Below are 20,072 nucleotides of genomic sequence, written 5' to 3' on the forward strand. Positions count from 1 at the left end.
GGATACATGGATGGATAGAGGAGTTTGGTTTACTATTAAAAATAAATTAAACAAAACAGTGTTTTTGGTTTGTGCTGCTCAGATGCACTTAATATCTGCATTAAGAATGTGTTCTAGAATTTTAAAGAGTCTCTTTTGTAACCCAAAAAAAAGACGACGACTAAACTTTAAAAACACACCTCTCCGTCACTCAATTTTCTAATATTCACAGTCTTCTAGAGCTATGGCCACTGAAAATCTTTTAGCATAGCATCGGATACACTTTGGGATTTGTCAGATACCGGCTCCCCAAGCTGCGCTTCATGGTTCTATCTGCTGACCCCTACACTATTACTACTACTGTGTCCTGGGGCATCCAGCACAACTGTAAGTGTTGAAAACTGGAGGCAGTATTTCTTGAAGAGCGAAAATCTGAGGAACAGATGATGGGACCGGTGAGTATAAACTGACTTCTTTTGCAGAAAGCTTCTTATTAATTTTTTGGACAGGACAGCCACTTTTGAAAAACCTGTGATGAAAGATCAATGTAGGGTGCCATTTCTGATTGATTACGCTGCCGACTTGGCTCTATGATTAAGTCCCTTTTGGGCAAAACATGTCAGAAGCTTGGTCTGGGTAAACTCTCCTGTGATCTAGTCCTGAAAAAAATGGAGCTTTGTGAAGGCTGGTGTCATTGGAGTGAGGCCGACTTGTTTGTTCATTAAATTTGTACAGCACTGACAAGTTTAATCAGCCAGAACCTGAAAGCACAGACAAAATGCAGCTTAGAGTGGTGGTTCTCTTTGGGCCTAGCTGCAGTACTGATGCTTTGGCTTCTATACTTTCTAGGTCACTGTCCCAGAACAAGAATAGCGATAAAGAATTTTTACTTTTCTTTGACCGTCATTTGCTGAAATATTTCCCACGTGTGAGTCAGGAGGAAATCAACACTAGGCTTATCACCCAATGTGAGTACTTTAAGCCCATGGCTAAAAAACATGTAAAATGTCCTTTTCACACAGGCGCCTCCGTGGAATCCGCTTGTTCAGTGGGAGGATCTCTCCGCTGATCCCTGCTGAGCAGGCAGATGACAGGTCTATGTCCGCTCCACTATGCAGAGTGGACACGGACACAGTCCCTCTCAGCTCTATGGGGCAATCAGATGGAAATGGACTGCCTGTCCGTTTCCATCGAATGCCATTCAATCTGCCAGATGATTGGGGAATAGGACCACCATCCATCTGTTTTTGGCGGACAGGATCGCATAGGATGGCGGTGGGTGTCAGCAGACATGTGATCGCCGACGTCCGCCGCATCATAGCAAAGACTAGAGGGTCGGATCAGGTCTGCTGATAAATTGACAGGCGGACCTGATCAAACAGCCTGTGTGAAAGGGGCCTAAAAGTAGCACTCTCCATTTAAAAACTAGTCAAAAACAGAAGTTCTCATTCATCGGGCTGCAATGAGTCAGTGCTGTGAGAAATGAAAGCTTAAAGCGGAACTTCAGTCATTTTTTTATCTGTCCATCTATTAAATCTTCTGCCCTTGTTGTTTTTAACTTTGGATAATAAAATCATTTTTTTTCTGCCAGTAAACACCTTATACAGCCCACTTCCTGTTTGTCTGGAAAAAAACCTAGACTTATGACATCATGCACAGCTCTCTCTCTAACTCTTGTGAGAGTTTGCCAGGATGGGAGGGGGAAGAGTCAAAAGAGGGCCAATGAAATCTGCAGAGCTGGAGGTGTGCCTCTGTGTCTGTGTAAATCAAGTAAGGGAACAGGCAGCAGCTTCAGCTGCCCAGTGTTAAAATGATTGCAGGCAGACTTTGTGGAGGGAGATTTCTGCAGCATATTTGGAAAGTACAGAATCACAGCATATATATAAAAATATGCAAAGTAGTTGGAGGGAAGCTTCAGAATGGCAAAGATGTTTTTTTACAAATTATGTGAGCAGACTGCAGTCCTCTTTAAAGTATGACTAAAGGGAATTTTTATTTTATTTTTGGATAATGTGTCAGTTTTTATTGCTGTCTGCGCCCCCATTAAGGAGATGCGCCCTCTCTATTTGTCCTGTTTATTATGATCATTGAAAGTGAAAGTAAAAGAAAACCCCTGGCTTTCTGGTTGTCCTCAGAAAAATAATATAGGGGAAATCTTCCAAAGGGGATGCCAGTTCTGGTGACCTTGGGGTCCCCAAGGATTTCCCTTTAAGTGCTTGTAAACCTAAAAATAAAAATATTAATAAAAAAAATAAAAATAAAAAAAATAAAAATAAAAACTGGCAATAAACCTGGTTGATCCTGCCAGTTCCTGAGTCCCCCTGCTTCTGTTGACCATGATAAACATGGCTGCTAAACCCAGACTACTGTGGTCAGTCTACGTGCCTCGTCATCTGCAGCCCTGCTTTCTCCTCTGACAATCTCTCCCCCTCCCTCCCTGTCATCATGAGATTGCTTTCCTCCCTGCCCCTCCTGCCTCTATTCAGCTGCATAATGCAGCACATAGGAAAGGAATCCCATGCAGATATGCTGCTATTAATGAAAGTGTAAGACATGAATAGAGGAAATACCTTTTCTGACACTGCACACATGCAATTACATGATTCCCCTGTGCTGGCCAGCCTTGCTCTAGGGAGAGAATCAGGAGGGGCGGAGATTACCCTGTGACATCAGCCAGCCAGCAGAGGGGAATGTCGGCCCCTTCCACTTCTCTGCAAAGATCGAGGCTGGCCAGCACAGGAGGATCATGTGACCGCATAGCTGCAGTGTCTGAAAAGGTATTTCCCCTGTTCTATTTTAACAAAAACTTACACTTTTATTAATGGCAGCATATCTGCATGGGATAGATGTAAAGTCACTTTAGTGACTTTACAAACACTTTAATTTGCAGGGATTTCCTCTCACCTCCAGTATGGCTATAAGACAGGAAGTGAAGTTATATCTGCGCAAAGGGACACAGATTGTGAAAAAAGAAATCTGACAGCGCCAAAAGTTTTGCCTATAAATTCTACTTTAACGTGTAACGAGGGGCAAAACTTTTTTTTTATTACGTTATGGATAGTGAGGAGAGGGTCAGGTTTTTTTTTGCAGTCTGTGCATTTGCAAACCAAGGAATGCTACATTACTGTAAACATTATAAGTAAATATACCTATCCTACTCACTAGATGGCAGGCTTCAACTTTAGCATATACAGATTAAAACATAGCAATGTTTATCAATAGTGTCAGTTTCTCTATCTGTGCACCTAAAAAACAAAAAGATATTGTGTGCACAAAAACTTCTAGAACAAAAGATCCAGAAATAAATAATGGGTGGTATAGCTGACCTTGATACTAACCCTTTAAATGCTAGAACCTCTTTTTTAAAATACATTTTAGGCCTGAAGATTACTCAAAACCTCCAAAATATTAATTTCCTGTAATCAAAGACCCTGTAACCTTAAATTGTGGCAGCTGCATTTTTTTGTGTTGTGAAAATTGCGTTACTGTTTATCAAATCTATAATTTCAGTAAAAAAAAAAAAAAAAACCACACTCAGATTGCAGGTAAAAGGCCAAGGAAATACTGTGATTGACAGGGAGTTTTCACCCTTCTTACCCTTACAGCATGCCTGCTGTTAAATTAATATAACTATCATTGTAAACCTCTGGAAATGAAAAACGAACAAAGCATATCTTTCTGTAGTGTGTATTCTGTAGTGTGTACCTGCATCAATCCAAAAGTGACGAGCATAAATTTCGCTCTGCTGTCGCCTTCCTTTGATAACTGCATAAGTCAGTTCTAACTGGTTATGTTCACCAATCTCAGAAGACAGCAACACTCACCACCCCCTTCCCCCCCAGTACACAGCAGGTGAGCGACTTTTCCCTATGAGTTTTTGCATAGAGAGGTGTGTCCTCTCCCTTTACTCAGGTTTCAGATTACACCTTTATGTGCAGTGTGTGAAGTCAGATCCCCACCTCCTGTAGCTGATAAAAAGCCTTTGATACGTGAGTTTTATAAGACTGTAGAGGGGAGAGGGTTGCAAATAATCAGGTACAGCTTATGTCGCAGGATTTGCTTCATCCCTGTATATCAACTGGGATAGTCACTTTAATGGGTATATGTTAGGGCTTACAACCAGGAAGGTCCTCTTTAAAGAGCTAGGGCAGGAAGTCTACAAAGAGGGTAAAATGGCACACGGTGGAAAAAAGTAGGCTTATTTCAGAAAGAGTGCCAATTAAGTGTGGTTACCAAGTGCAATCAAAGACCATCATGCACTGGCGTGACAGAGTAAGTTCAGATTGGCTGACCTAAGGATTGACACTTATTTTTTTAAATAACGCAGAGGCAAGCAGAGTTTACAGATCATAACAATGATGTAACAGCAAGTCAACTGATGTCTCCTAAACGGATCTTTCATTTTCTAACCTGCAATAGGCAATATAAGGAGCATGCTGACCGTTTTTTCCTAGACTTCCTTAAAGATGTTCTTGTAACAGAATAAAACAATTGTCAGAGGACATATATAAAAATAGATCTCACCTGTGCACAGCATATGAATATTACAGATATAGTCAGTAAGAAAGCTGATGAAACGATTACATCAACAGAACGCTGAGGACCTCGACGCTGTAAGGAAAGGATGAAATTATTTTCATCTGGCTTTGAAAAAGTGTCTTGCAATTAACCTGAAGTCTTTCCAAAAATAAGAGCCAGCAGTGGAAAATGCATCACAATTAATGTAATGAGAATGACTAATTTTGTATATTACACTCATTGCATACCACATTTGCAACTTAACATTGCAAAAAACATTTATTTTGGTTAGTACAAAAACATTACATGCTGCAGTAGCACCAAACCAAGAAATTAATTAGGTATGTTTATCTTCTTTTTGACACTAACAACATTAACGAGATTCAATTTTAACCAGACCTCAAATATTACCAGCTAAACAGCTGTTGTATCTTCTAAATTCACTACCTAAAAAAAAAGTCAGACAACCTGAGAAGAAAAACCATGCTATAAAAAGTCATCCTACTACCAACTTATTATAAGTGTATGTCAACCCTAACACCAAACTTTACTTATATGCTCCCTTTTTGTCTGTTAAATACATCACGGAAAGGGTTTTGTTTCTATCCATTTGATAAGTGCAGAAAAAAAAAAAATCTTGTCAGATTCTGAGATGTCCTGTGTCCAATTCAGACTTCATGTGTTATCTTTATTTAGCGCTCTAAGCCTCCACACGAGTTTTTCTTCTCACTTCCTTATGCCTGTCTATGCCTTACTATGCAGGATCCTATTCCTTTCTAAATCTCCCTGATCACACTTGCTCAGTCCCCTTATGCTCTACACCAAAAAGTAGTACATAAGCTTTTTGAGCTTATTCAGGTGTTTTTACACCCGAAGAATTGACAATGGGGATTGACAATGAGGGGTACCAGGTACAACTGATGAACGTACAAGAGAAAATAATTTATCTGAGGGACAAGGTGGTGGCTATGACAGGACATTACTCCAAAAGGTTAAAGTGGTAGTAAACTCTCCCCCACAACTTTATTATATTTTAAATCAGCATATAAAAAAACAATGATTGCTGCTTGTAGAGGTCTCCTTACTTGCTGTGTTTTCTTGTACTCTGTCACGTTCTGTGTAATGATGTCTCCGATGCATGCGTATCTCTCCCGATTCATAGCATGCTCCGTGGGCTGTCTGTCAATTGACAGTATGCAGTGTCTGATTTTCGCTCCCTGCGATCAACACCCACGGGACTGCAAATTCAGTCATAATTTCCTGGTACACCCCATGTGACCGCGTGATGTCACATGGGGAATAAACCTAGGCATCGTACTGCACCCTTTAGCGGCAATCAGCTGCAGCACACAGCGAACTGACAGGCACACATTACAAGAAAGGCAAAGTAAACGTTTGCCATAGGAACATCAAATCGAGAACGAGGCTTGGCTAAGACCCAATCAAGCATACGTGAGATTACAGATGCTCTGCATTGCGAACTTGGAAAATCATAATTAGAATTGCGCCGCCTTATCCCGAGAGACAAGATTTTTTAAAGTTTACAAAAAATGTAAAGTAATATGCGATTGGGCCTAGATTACACTGGATAACGTTTGATAATGGATTATAATGAATTATATGAAAAGCAGCATTGGGATAGCAGAGTTTACTACTGCTTTAAGCTGACAAAGACGCTAGAGCAAGAGCCCCTGAGTTGAGGAGACAACAAAAGGACAAGGGAAGATCTGTTAATCTGTGCGGTGGTAGTGGAGTTGAGGGCGAGTAGCTGCAGAGAGTGCCAGAGACGAGGGATTAGTCTGTGAACCTAAACGGATACTTTCTGCACATGAATGCTTAAAGTTCGAACTATCCAAGGACCCACAAGTATTAGCAACTATTCCCCACAGTTGGAAAAAGGGGGGCGCACCTTAATGCCTTAGGCTTAGCAGGTTACTTGCTTCCAGCCGTGCAAATTGACATTGAATCAGGTTAATGGGGTCTTGGTGTGCCTACTACGAAGGTAGCTATAGGAGAAGGATGGGACCTGACCTTTTCTTAGACTTTATAGGCTCTTGGCCTACAATGACATTGTTGGCCTACAATGATATCTGATTATGGTAGGGGAAGGTCCAAAGAGATGCCATCCCTCAAAGACCAAGCAAGTCAGGTGCTCCCAGGATACAACAACTGAATCTTAGCACCTCAATAGAGTGCTCTGCACATCTGCGTGGACAACTGTCCACATGGGACACAGGTTTAGATGCTTCTAACAAGCCATCACAAATTAAAAGTGGGCCTGTAAACATCTGTTCCATTCCCTACTAGGAAGGGGTCTAGGGCAGTGGTGGAGACATTTAACCCATTATGTCATAGTTTGGAAAATTAAGGTAACAGCCAGAGAAAACTGGCTGTCAAGGAGGGATTCCAACTGCTGGTCCTCAAAGGTAAGCAGGCCCCTTATTGGGCTGGTGGTCTTCCTGTTAAAGGAGTTGTAAAGGCAGAAGATTTTTTTTATCTTAATGCATTATGATAAAAAAAAACCTTGTGTGTAGCAGCCACCCCAGCACCCCCTGCAAATTACTTATCTGAGCCCCATCTCTCTCCAAGGATGTCCACGAATGTCTAAGCCGTCCGGAACACTCCTCCTGATTGGCTGAGACACAGCAGCGGCGCCATTGGCTTCCGCGGTTGTCAGTCAGCCAATCAGGGGAGAGAGGGGCGGGGTCGAGTCAGGACTCTGTGTCTGAATGGACACACGCAGCTGTGACTCGGCTCCAGTGCCCCCATAGGAAGCTGCTGACCGTGGGCGGCACTCGATAGGAGGGAGGGGCCAGGAGCAACAAAGAGGGAGCCAAGATGAGCAGGATCCGGGCTGCTGTGTGCAAAAACCAACTGGACAGAAGAGGCAAGTATGACATGTTTGTAAAGTCTCATTTAAAAAACAAAAAGCAAAAACAAATCACTTTAAGGTGGATCACTGGCAGATTACCAGTGGGTATAGGACATCATTTAACATTCCTTCTCAAAAGGGAACAGATCCTGTTCAGGTGGAGTCCATGGCCATTCAATGTGCTTCTTGTCCAGAAATAACTCAACAGCAGGCGTAGTGGAAAGACCCAGGGCTGGAGACAGCAGACTGATCGCCCAGATGCAGAGAGGCACATAATTGATTATTGTTGATCAAGGGCCAAAAAGGTCCGTTTAATGCCTGCGGTAATGGAAAGACATTGTGGTTTCTCAGAAACAATTTCTTTAGAGAGAAACTTTGGGAACCTCGAGTCAGAGATGGTCACTGCGCCTGGCGGCATGGCCTATTCTAAATCTGCAATGAGACCAGGCATTGACGCTGTAGAGGAAGGAGCAGCACCTGTAAGGAATTGGGCAAATTTGTTCACAAAGTCTTGTGTGACTGCAGTAGAGACCCCTGATGACAAGGCACTCTTCTGACGGATGTAAGCAGGGCTCCAATAACAGACCCTAAAAATATAGGGTATCAGGATTCCAGACATCCGTACACTCAGAGGAAACCATGCGGGTCCTTTACAAATCAGGAGCAGCAACAGAGTGATGTTCTCTTGACGTTAAATGGTGGGAAAGAGTGCAGAGCCTACATATTCCAGTATTAACCCTTTCTGCAGTAAAAGTAAAAAAGGCACCCAAACAACAAGGTAGCTCCTGGTGCTCAATCCAATTGGTCTACTCCCAAAGTGACTCTTTAGAGCAGGGGTCTCAAACTGGCTGCCCTCCAGCTGTTGCGGAAGTCCCATCATGCTTCTGCCTGTGGGAGCCATGCTTGTAACTGTCAGCCTTGCAATGCCTCATGGGACTTGTAGTTTTGCAACAGCTGGAGGGCCACCAGTTTCAGACCCCTGGCTTTAGAGATAGGGCAAGCGCTGAGGTAACGCCAACGGTTCTAACCCATAAAGTGCTCTGTGGCTAACTTGTTACCAGAACCCAATTCCCAAAGGTCACTTACAGATTGGCCCTGCAACATTGAACGTGGCAGGGTCCGGGTACTGCAAATCAAAGCTTAAAGCAGTAAAATCTGGCAGCATAGGATTTCCTGTCCCTCAACAGATGAAAAAGGAAAATGATTTCTCTGTCACACTAAAGCATGTGAGATGTAAAGATTCACAGCTCAGGCAGGCTCCCACTAGACTGTACATATACATTATATATATATATATATATATATATATATATATATATATGTTTTTTCAGTGTTTTGTGCTGTGATATAAGTTGGGAAAAACCTTCGCCTACCTTCAAGAATGACCGAAGAGAAAGCCACATCTTAATATTCTGCACTTTCTTCAGACGGAAGTGTGGTACTTCAGATTTGCGTGCTCGCCGGGCAGAAGTCAAATGGCCAAATAATTTTGCAAACAGTAATCTCTGAGATATAAAAAAAAAAAAAAAAAAATGATTTGTCACAGAACAAAGATGGCAAAATGTGTAACTGACAGGTCAAACAGTATGTCACTGATGTATGAGTGGGTTCCTGCCATCTACAATCCGCTACTAATGCTAATTCAGTGCACAGAGCCACCAGCAGCAATCAAGTAGAATCCTGCTGCTGGGATTTGAAGCGTGGCAAAACGCCTGTGCGAATCCTGCCTAGATTATCACTGGTGCAGCCAATTCTTTACAAAAGTCACACAATTAAAGTGGTATTAAACACAAAAACGCAAACATTTATTTTATTGCAAGCTTACCAAATCATAGATGTGATAGCTGCATTCATTGGCTTTTATAGAGTCGGTTTCCTTTATTTTCACCTGGTGATCTGGCGAGTAAGTTTGTTACTGGCCAGATCACCAGGTGAAAACAGAGGGAAAAATGTAATGATTGGTAAACTGCAGTATATTACATTTTTGGTTTTAAAACTGTTTTAAATAGAGGTCACCCTTGTGAAGTCAAGGGTTTCAAGAAAAAGCCCATTTACACCAATGCGCTGTTGTAATGATGGTGCATCCAGATCGAAGTCCAATACAGAAGCTGTGGTTTCAGCTGAAAAAGGCAGGTCTCGCATGATCTCCATGAAGCTCAGTGAGAGCTCAAGAAGTTTTGCAAATAAGAAGGAAAGAATGGAGCGTACAGATAAGCAAAGTTGTTGGGGACCTACCCGTATAGACTCAAGGCTGTAGTTTTTGGTAAAGGTGCATCTACAAAAAATATAAAACTTGTATATGTATGTGGGGGGTGGGGGTGTAAAATATGGAGTTATTTTATTTTTCATTATAATTTGATTAAAATCACTGTTTTTACTTTGACATGAAAATAAACTTCTTTTAATCACTATATGTTACCATATACAATTTTTAAGTAAAACGAACATCACAGTTATCAGCAACTTTATCCCTTAGTTAGAAAGGTCCAAAATAATGAACGTAAGAATAAAAATGGGTGTTATTATGCTACATGTTTTGGATATGCTTGGGAAATCTGTAACATCAGATTTCCTCATACAATGCTGTAGGGGAAACATAGGACTGCATTTTTTGTTTAGACAGTGTTTGTACTGAAGGCAGGGACGCCCCTTTGTGTTCCTATTAGCGTTCCACTTTCAATCGATGAGAGAAAGCCTTTCATTTTAGCTTAAGCATAAGGTTTATAAGTGCATAAGCATTTAGATATTTGTTTCTACTCACCTGCTTGTATGTCCGCTCTGCTACACATAATAAGAAAAAGAAAATCCAGACCAGGGAAACCCGAACAATAAAACTAATCACTACCATGGATATGACCATGATGTCACTGCTGGAGCCAAATGCAATGCTGTACAGTTCTGAAGCAGAGAGTGTTGCCAGCTGCTCCAAGTCCCTCGATTCAGACAGTCTAAACACAAATGGAGTCAGACCAAGAATTAGAGAGATAAAGTTCCCAAATATCTGATATCCAATTCCTGGGGTAAAGCTGTTCACCTGAAAGGCAAATAATTATAACTTTAGCTATTCTAGTACACTGTATAACTTCTTGTTACATGGAGCAAGCAAAACAAACAATTCTTAAAAAAAAAAGACTGGGCCTCAATACTGAAATTATTTAAAAAGAAATGTGCTGTTCATAGCAAGCAGTTGTGAAGTGTTGCTTTCACCAATGTCTTCAGAAGTGGTTTGTAAAAAACATGTTTCCTGGAATAGTTATGGAGATATGCTTACATGTTCATCTCATAGGATAAGAATACTCACTCTGTTCATTATCATTCCACTGATCTCCAAAACAGACATATCTGCTTTCTTGCAGTCATTTCCTTCCCACACAATAGCACTGACTTTCTCAAGCCCAGGATTAGAGCTATGCAGCCAAGGCAGATGACTCTGTGAATCAGTAAAACATTATTAGGAGATACATTTTTGCACATCACAAAGGAATTTCTAATTATTCTAACCAAGGAACTACAATACAATGCTGACCCAGTGACAGACCAAATTCTATTAAAATTGCTGCAGTCATAATCTATAATGATGAGGTTTTGTATATCTGTGGGACGAACGTCATGATACAACCTCGTGAAGCGGCCAATTAACAATCCAAACTGTTCTAGTGGTAAAAATGCAAAACAATATAAAAGAGTGCTTAGTGCAAAATATAAACAACGTAAGTAAATAAGAATACAATAACTCTGCAATTATTATGTGTAAAACTACTGTCGGAAATGTGCAAATATACTGTAAATGCAAATACAATCCTTATATTGTGCAAATTCATCCATAGTGCAGTCTAATCTCAAAATTATTTACTACCATGAGTACAACAGTAAACATAAGCATTTAAAGCGTCCTGCGAACATTTTTTTTTTAAGTCAGCAGCTACAAATACTGCAGCTGCTGACTTTTAAAATATGGACACTTACCTGTCCAGGGCGCCCGCAATGTTGGCACACGAAGCCGATCTGACGCTCTGCTCTTGGGTGCTGCCGCCGCCATCTTCGGTGAGGGAATCAGGAGGTGAAGCCTTGCGGCTTCACAGCCTGGTTCCCTACTGTGCATGCGCTAATCGCGCTGCGCAATCCGGATGGTCCCTGCTATCTCTGGGATCTGTACGTTTCCCAGCAGACTGCAGGGGGGGGGGGGGGTATGGATATGACGGGAAGGGGCGTAGACTCGGTATGCCCGGAAGTGGGTGCAAATGCCTGTATTATACAGGTATCTGCACCCACTACCCCCGAAAGGTGCCAAATGTGACACCGGAGGGGGGGAGGGTTCAGAAAAGAGGAAGTTCCATTTTTGTGTGAACCTCCGCTTTAAACACAGATCCTCCACAGTGTGACTCAAAGTACAGCAAATGCAGGTGCTTATTTTCTAAAACAAAACACAGAAATCTGTTCCACCACCACAGATGTAACCCCATGGAAAAACTCACCAAATAAGGATGACCAGCAACCTGAATAAGCTGGTCATAAAAGTGCTATTATATCCTTTACTGGTCTCCTTCACAGGCTTTGGCATATGTTCCCTCAATAAATATGAGGCAAAAAGAGGGGAAACCTAGTGTAATACTAGAGCTGCACGATTAATAATTAAGAATCAAGATCGCAGTTCTACCCTCCTTGCGATCTTAACATTTTCCCCGATTCTATGCAGAGTTCTCTGCTCAAGCCCACAGCTGTCCAAAAAAAAAAAAAAAAAAAAAACAGGCAGTCTGCCAAGTTTCACAACATTCCTCAGCCTGAGCTAACTATAAACATTGTAACCTTTTGTACTTTAGATAGATCAAAGGAATGAACTTTGGTCTGTAAATGAGGGAAGTTTAACCACTTAAAAAGATTAAACCTTTTTCTGACACTTGTAGGTTTCAAGTTAAAATCATTATTTTTTGCTAGAAAATCACTTAGAACCCCAAACATTTTATATATTTTTTTAGCAGAGACCCTAGAGAATAAAATGGTGGTTGTTGCAATATTTTATGTCACACTGTATTTGCGCAGCGGTCTTTCAAATGCAATTGTTTTGGAAAAAAAAATACATTTTAATTAAAAAAATAAATAAATAAATAAATAAAACTAAGCAGTAAAGTTAGTGCAATTTTTTTGTATAATGTGAAAGATGCTATGCCACGAGAATCGTGATCTTAATTCCAAGCAAAAAAAAAATCGTGATTCTCCTTTTTCCCCAGAATTGTGCAGCTCTATGTTATACCCATCACACATTTCTATATTTGCACGTATATGAATTATATTGAATTTTTTTTTGTGTTTTATATTTTGAGATATTATTGAGATCTAGTGCTGGCTCTAGAACTTTCACTGTCTGTGCTATGACAACCCTTACCTATTGTAGTAGCTGGCTGCTGCATACTACCCTGCCTCAAAGAAAAATGGGATTTTTGACTTACCGTAAAATCCATTTCTCGGAGTTCATTGACAGACACAGCGCTCCATTATTCAGAACCATAGGGTTATACCACCCCTACAGGAGTAGGACACTAGGCAGAAGAAAAAAAAAAAAAAAGGACTTGGCTACGCCTATGGGCAGTCCCAGGTGGTATACACCCCCCTCTCTGCTACAGGCCTTCAGTTTAGTAAACAGTGTCAGAAGTATTAAAACTCCTTAGAGGGGTGGGTGCTGTATCTGTCAATTAACTCAGAGAAATGTTTTTTTATAAGGCAAGTCAAAAATCCAATTTTCTTTTTCGTTCATTGGCAGACACAGCGCTCCATTATTCAGAACCATAGGGACGTCCCAAAGCAGTGCCAAACATGAGGGGTGGGACAACGAAAAATATCAAGGCTAACAAGAGCCAATCAGGTAACAGGAGCTCAACACAGAACAAACTGGAGCCCAACCTGAACAATACTCTTTCAAGAGGGAATAGACCCTCTAAATAGCAGCCTGCAAAACCTTGTGGCCAAAAAAGGCATCCGCAGATGCCAACAGATCCACTTCGTAGAACGTTGTGAAAGTGTACACCGACGACCAAGTGGCCGCCTTGCAAACTTGGGCAACGGACACCCGAAGACAGAAGGCCCGAGAGCACTAAGCGCCTGAGAAGAATGCACCGTAACAGGGAAAGGAGGAACCAGATCCCTGACAGAATAGCCCAGAGTCATCATCGGTCTGATCCATCCAGAAATGGTCGCAGAAGAAGCAGATAGCCCCTTTCTTGGCCCACAGTGAGTCTGACCTCCAAAAAGACTCAGTGGCTGCCAAATACACCCAAATCCCCCAAACCACATCAAGGGCAGATAAGGCAAATTCCTTAGGATGTGTTGACCAGGGACACAAGGAAGGCAACACAATGTCTTTATTCAAAGGGAAATCCAAGGAAGGAAAGACGGAAAAGGGCGAAGAACCACCTTAACCTTGTGTAACACTGGGTAAGGTGTACAACAAGATAACGCCATCATTTTGGACACCCTGCAAGCAGAGGTGATAGCCACCAAGAGGCCACCTTCTGAGACAGAGTAAGTAATGGAATCTCCCGAATATATTGAAAGTAGTAGGAATTCGCATCTTCACTGGCCTCACGATTGGTTCGATTACGATTATCCGGTCCATGATTCGATTCAATTCCGCGATGCATCACGATTACTGTGCACAGTTTTCATCCAAAAAATTCAAGTAGTCAGAACTTCATTTTTTAAATTTTATCTGTTCTTAAAAAAAAAAAAAAAAAGACAACACTCCCTGCATGTAGCAAAGTGTAAACACAGCAGAAGAGGAGCTCCAGACTGCCCCCAAATGACTACAGAAGATGGTAAGTGACCGCAGACATGATACAGAAGATGGTCAGAGACTGCAGACATGGTACAGGAGATGGTCAGAGACTGCAGACATGGTACAGGAGATGGTCAGAGACTGCAGACATGGTACAGGAGATGGTCAGAGACTGCAGACATGGTACAGGAGATGGTCAGAGACTGCAGACATGGTACAGGAGATGGTCAGAGACTGCAGACATGGTACAGGAGATGGTCAGAGACTGCAGACATGGTACAGGAGATGGTCAGAGACTGCAGACATGGTACAGGAGATGGTCAGAGACTGCAGACATGGTACAGGAGATGGTCAGAGACTGCAGACATGGTACAGGAGATGGTCAGAGACTGCAGACATTGTACAGGAGTCGGTCAGAGACTGCAGACATGGTACAGGAGTCGGTCAGAGACTGCAGACATGGTACAGGAGTCGGTCAGAGACTGCAGACATGGTACAGGAGTCGGTCAGAGACTGCAGACATGGTACAGGAGTCAGGAGATGGTCAGAGACTGCAGACATACTACAGGAGATGGTCAGAGACTGCAAACATAGTACAGGAAATGGTCAGAGACTGCAAACATAGTACAGGAAATGGTCAGAGACTGCAAACATAGTACAGGAAATGGTCAGAGACTGCAAACATAGTACAGGAAATGGTCAGAGACTGCAAACATAGTACAGGAAATGGTCAGAGACTGCAAACATAGTACAGGAAATGGTCAGAGACTGCAAACATAGTACAGGAAATGGTCAGAGACTGCAAACATAGTACAGGAAATGGTCAGAGACTGCAAACATAGTACAGGAAATGGTCAGAGACTGCAAACATAGTACAGGAAATGGTCAGAGACTGCAAACATAGTACAGGAAATGGTCAGAGACTGCAGACCTGCTGGACCTGGTAAGGGAGGTGCCAGACTAATACCCCACCCCCCTCACTAACCTGTCCTCATATAAAATACTATTACAATAGCGCTCCCCTGCCCAGTGTCACCACGGACCAATTCCCATCCTTCTCAACCAGCATCCACACAGTCCTCTGCTCTTCCCCCCACCTCTACACTGAGCATGCAGATAGGGCAATAAAACAAAAAATGGTGTGCAGTGCTTTGTGGTGACAAATGCACAAAAAAGAGTCTTATTAATTAGTGAATAAATATAGTTCTGAAATATATAAATCTGTGATCTGATTAAAAGAAATCTTTTGTATATTCAAAGTAATTCCAGTGCTGAGTGTGCTCTGCTGTGTTCAAATCATTCCTGATTTCTGGTGAATTATTTGAACACAGCAGAGCACACTCAGCACTGGAATTACTTTGAATACACAAAAGATTTTTTAATCAGATCACAGATTTATATATTTCAGAACTATAATTATTCACTTTTGTGCATTTGTCATGCGGCTTACTCCCACAGTCCCACTGCTCTTCGGGGGCTTTCGGCTCCGTTCGGTCGCGGAGGCGGGCCTTAACGCGGCCCGAGGATGACGTCATCAAAACATCGATTACTCACGTCGCATCGTGTATGGTCGAATCGCGATGCATCGATGTTACGATTAATTTCAACAGCCCTAATTGAAATAGAGGCTTCTGTAGAGAACCAAAATCACCAAATTCAGATCCCACGGCGGTAGAAGAGACTGCACCGGTGGAACCAGTCATCAAACCCCTTGAATAAAAAGGTACGCACCAGAGAGTGCGAGACCAGGGGATGCTGAAGAAGACCACCCATATTGACACCTGGCCCTTGATGGTACTCGAGGCCAATTCCTGTTCAACCCCCCATGAAGGGAGGCCGGAATCGGAGCAACCAAGAAAGAACAAGGATGAATGCCCGGTGACTCACACCAGGATATATGCGCTTTCCGCATCTGGAGGTAGAACCTTCTAGGCGGTAGACTCCCTAGCCATCAGCAGCATCGGAACTGCAGCACCTGGCTCATCACAGCCAGGCCGTTAAATTTAGCGACTCTAAAGCAGGATGGAAGAACGGCCCTTGGGCCAGTAGATCCTCCCCGAGAGGCAGTCGCCAAGGAACGTCGGTGACCAGGCGCACCCGGTCGGTGTACCCAGACCGACGGGACCCATCCGGAGCCAATATAGAATGACCGGAATCCCCACGGCCGTGATCCTGCGCAAAAGCCACAGCAGAAGCTGGAGAGGAGGAAAGTCGTAGAGCAAACATTACCGGCCCCATGGGCCACCAAAGCAATTGAGGTGCCCACCAGAGGATCCCGTGACCTTGCCAGAAACCTTTGTACCGTTCTGTGGAGCCAGGACGCAAACAGATCTACCTCAGGAGTGCCCCATCGGAGACATATCCGATGAATCACGGCCCGGTGAAGGGCCCACCCCATGGTCCAACCCTAGCCGACTGAGGCATCTGCCTGTCGGTATTCTACTCCTGGAATGCGCATGTGGGATAGGGCTGGAACGAGACGTTTTGCCCACCAGAGGATACTGGCAACTGCCAGGGCTGCCAAACCTCTATTTGGCCCGCCCGGGTGATTGACATAAGTTATCGCCGTTGCATTATCCAACTGGATCCGTACTGGGAGTCCCCGAAGTCGATCCGTCCAAGATCCAGACATAGTCTGATCGCTAGAAGTTCCAGGATATGGCTCGGTAGTATGGATTCCACCAGCATCCAACGACCCTGAGCAGAGCTCAGTCCCAGGACATCTCCCCACCCGAACAGACTGGCATTGGTGGTCACCCTGTTCAATACAAGGGGAGAAAGTATTTACCCCGCCAAAGAACCGGAGAGAGAAACCACCAGACCAGGGGACCTCTGATTTCCTGGCTCAGACGAATCCGATTGTCCAGAGACCTTGGGCACTTGTCACATTATGCCAGGATCTCCCTAAAGGGAGCTTGTATGGAACTGTGCAAATGGAATCGCCTCAAAAAAGGTAGAAACTATCAGACCCAACACCCAAATGCAGGTCTGCAGGGAGGCCCACCTGCCGGACAACAGTAAATGAAAACGCAGCATGCAACATCTGGAGTTTGTCCGGGGGAATTTACACTCTGGCCAGAGCTAAAGCCCGGGTCGGGCTCAAATAATCCAATGTTCTGGAAGGAGCCAAAGCAGACTTCAGATAGTATAGAAGCCAACTGAAATCTGTCAAGGTCTGTATAGGAGCTACGTTGCCCCTCGGGGTAGAGGACTTGCAGAAAAAGATCGTTCAGGCAGCCTAGGACCGCAAACCCCCACTGACGTAACCACGCCAGATCTGAGGCCAACACCTCGTGAACACCCGAGGACAGGTGGCAAGACCAAAAGGGCAACACCACGCGCTGATAATGCTCAGCACCCACAGCAAAACGGAGGAAGCGCTGGGTCGGTGAAATGCGTAAGTAAGCATTCGAGATGACGATAGAAGCCAGAAAGTCCCCATGATGAAGGGGTGCCACCGCCGTGCGGACGGACTCCATCCTGAAGTTCTGTACCCACACCAGGCAGGTCAGGGCCTTGAGGTCCAGAATTGGACGTGCCATGCCCTCCATCTTTTGGACTGCGGACAGGTTTGAATAAAACTCCTGAAACTGTTCGGGACATCACACTCTGAAGCAACAGGGCTTGCACAGCACCAAGAGGAGAACCGCAAACGGTCCGGTGACAGGATACACATTGGAAGCAAAAAAACTATGTTTGGGGAACAAGGCCGGAGAACTATCTTGTTACCCTGACAAAATCAAAACACGTAATGATGTCATCCAGGGTAGCCCCCCAGAATACATGTCTAAGCACCACTGCAGAAACAGAGTTCAGCAACCAGGGGAACTGCGGCCAAGAGGCATAGCAGACAAACTGCAGCACCTAGACCAACAAGTCCGATGCAGCAGAGGCAGGGGGATTATCGTCCCCCTCCAGGTATGTCAGCTGGATCTTTAGAAGCCAGAGATTCCTCTATTGGAATCATGGTTGCCTTGAACAGCCTAGAGACAGGGGGTCCACTACTGGTGGAACTGTCCACTTCTGAAGGAGGGACTCCTCAAAGGGGTACCTCACAGCATGCGTTTTTGGAAGCACAAAGGGGCACTTTGGACACTCCCAGTCTTCATGGACAAATTTGGCAAAATAAGAGGGAGAAAGGAAAGCTTTCCCCGCACAAGACGGCTTATGTGTGCTAAAGGGGAACCGACCCTCCGCTGCAGCCACTGCTGCATCCCCCATCTTGAAAAGTTCCTGCACAGATGTAAGAAGTGCGACAACCAGCGGCTTTTCATGCACCACTGCAGTTGTGGAGAAATCATCCTCACTCCCTGACAGGACAGGGAGCGTGGCCACCAACTCCGCAAGGTGGGCTACATCCGTGGAGGCAGAGCCAGATATAGGATCGTTCAAGAGAGGAGGTAGGGGAGGGCGGGGGGTGCCATTTACTTGGCTATATGCCTAAGTGCCACCACAAAAGGAAGGAAGGAAGGGAGGGGTGTGGAGGAGAACCTCGGAGGGACCGAGTACCCGTGCCCACGGAAGGAAAGGAGGGGGCCCTGTACTTACCGATCCAGCGAAGCTTGAGGGTATCACTCCCAGACAGATCCCCTCGTCACCGAAGTGGGGGGGGGGGGCTGTCGGCCATGAGGAAAGCTGCGACTCAGGCAGAGACTCGGTCGTATGCGACCTCGCGGGACATTTAACTCGCAAGGCCAGCCCCCGTCCAGTGTGGCTATGTCGCGGCCGACCTAGCACATAGCTGCGGTCTGCACGCGCTCATGGCCAGACTGGGGAGACCACCGAATCTTAGTGTCCAGCCCGTCGCCCAGCCCAGAAGTTGATTGTAGATCTCACCGGAGAAAAATCCAGGAAAAAAGAAAATAAACAAGAAAATTTCCAGGACAAGAGATCCCAGCAGGGATCTAGGTGCCAATGAACGAAAGAGAAAATTGGATTTTTGACTTGCCTTATAAAAAAACATTTCTCTGAGTTAATTGACAGATACAGCACCCACCCCTCTAAGGAGTTTTAATACTTCTGACACTGTTTACTAAACTGAAGGCCTATAGCAGAGAGGGGGGTGTATACCACCTAGGACTGCCCATAGGCGTAGCTAAGTCTTTTTTTCTGCTTAGTGTCCTACTCCTGTAGGGGGCGGTATAACCCTATGATTCTGAACAATGGAGCGTTGTGTCGGTCAACGAACGAAAGAGAAACTCCAGTATATAGTCCGAATTCAATTTAATGTAGAATCTTATATCAAAGTTTTTTTTTTTTTAACGAAATAAGAGTCTACATAAAATTGAATTTGGACTACATACAATCTATTTTTTGGTCCTTTCCTTCTTTCACACCCAGTCTCTAATTGAATAAACGGTCAACCTTTGGATACCATACCTGCGGGAGCGGTCTAAGAAAAATCACTCCCTCTATACTTTAAGACCTGAGTGAGAACACCTACTGTTTTAAGAGTCCAAAACCTTTTTTCTACTTCTTGAACTTAAACATTATCCTGCCTTACCTCCACCAGGAATTTTGGGACTGGTACATAAACATTCAGAGCCTTCAGATCCAAGATAGAATAAATGTCCTGTTCAGCTTAGGAACATAAAAAGGGTTGGAGCAGAACACCTGGAACCATTCTGCCACAGGGACTGAGGCAATGATACTCGGATCCAGAAGACCCAAGGAAGCCGGATGCTAGACTGTGTGGAGACACAGGAAGCGGAGGGAGGACAAAGGAGGGGGTAGGGAATGAAACGCAAGTTTGTAGCCCAACTTGTGGTGGGACACCACTTTGTGCAATTAGGCATCTGGAACACAAGCTTTGCAAGTTTCTATACGCATATTTACACATGTGCCCTGACAAGAGGCACATGCAAGAGATGGGACTAGAATCTTCCAGCAAACTGTCACAGTTACAATTTACTGCTATAGTCATCTGCTCCACGT

At 43.9% G+C, this 20,072-nt stretch overlaps 1 protein-coding gene across 2 annotated transcripts in view; it reads right to left on the reverse strand.

Annotated features, from left to right (window-relative positions):
• The window catches only part of PHTF2 (putative homeodomain transcription factor 2), a 250,240-nt gene that overhangs the window by 20,896 nt on the left and 209,272 nt on the right, over positions 1–20,072 (reverse strand). For both annotated transcript variants that reach the window (XM_073619589.1, XM_073619588.1), the window contains 4 exons: positions 10,671–10,799; positions 10,131–10,403; positions 8,743–8,874; positions 4,504–4,590 (listed from right to left, as the gene is read on the reverse strand). In XM_073619589.1, the coding sequence (XP_073475690.1) occupies positions 4,504–4,590; positions 8,743–8,874; positions 10,131–10,403; positions 10,671–10,799 (621 nt within the window). The remainder of the gene's footprint in view (positions 1–4,503; positions 4,591–8,742; positions 8,875–10,130; positions 10,404–10,670; positions 10,800–20,072) is intronic.

This window comes from Aquarana catesbeiana, linkage group LG03 (assembly GCF_042186555.1).
Source record: "Aquarana catesbeiana isolate 2022-GZ linkage group LG03, ASM4218655v1, whole genome shotgun sequence".
In the NCBI taxonomy this organism is placed as follows: domain Eukaryota; kingdom Metazoa; phylum Chordata; class Amphibia; order Anura; family Ranidae; genus Aquarana; species Aquarana catesbeiana.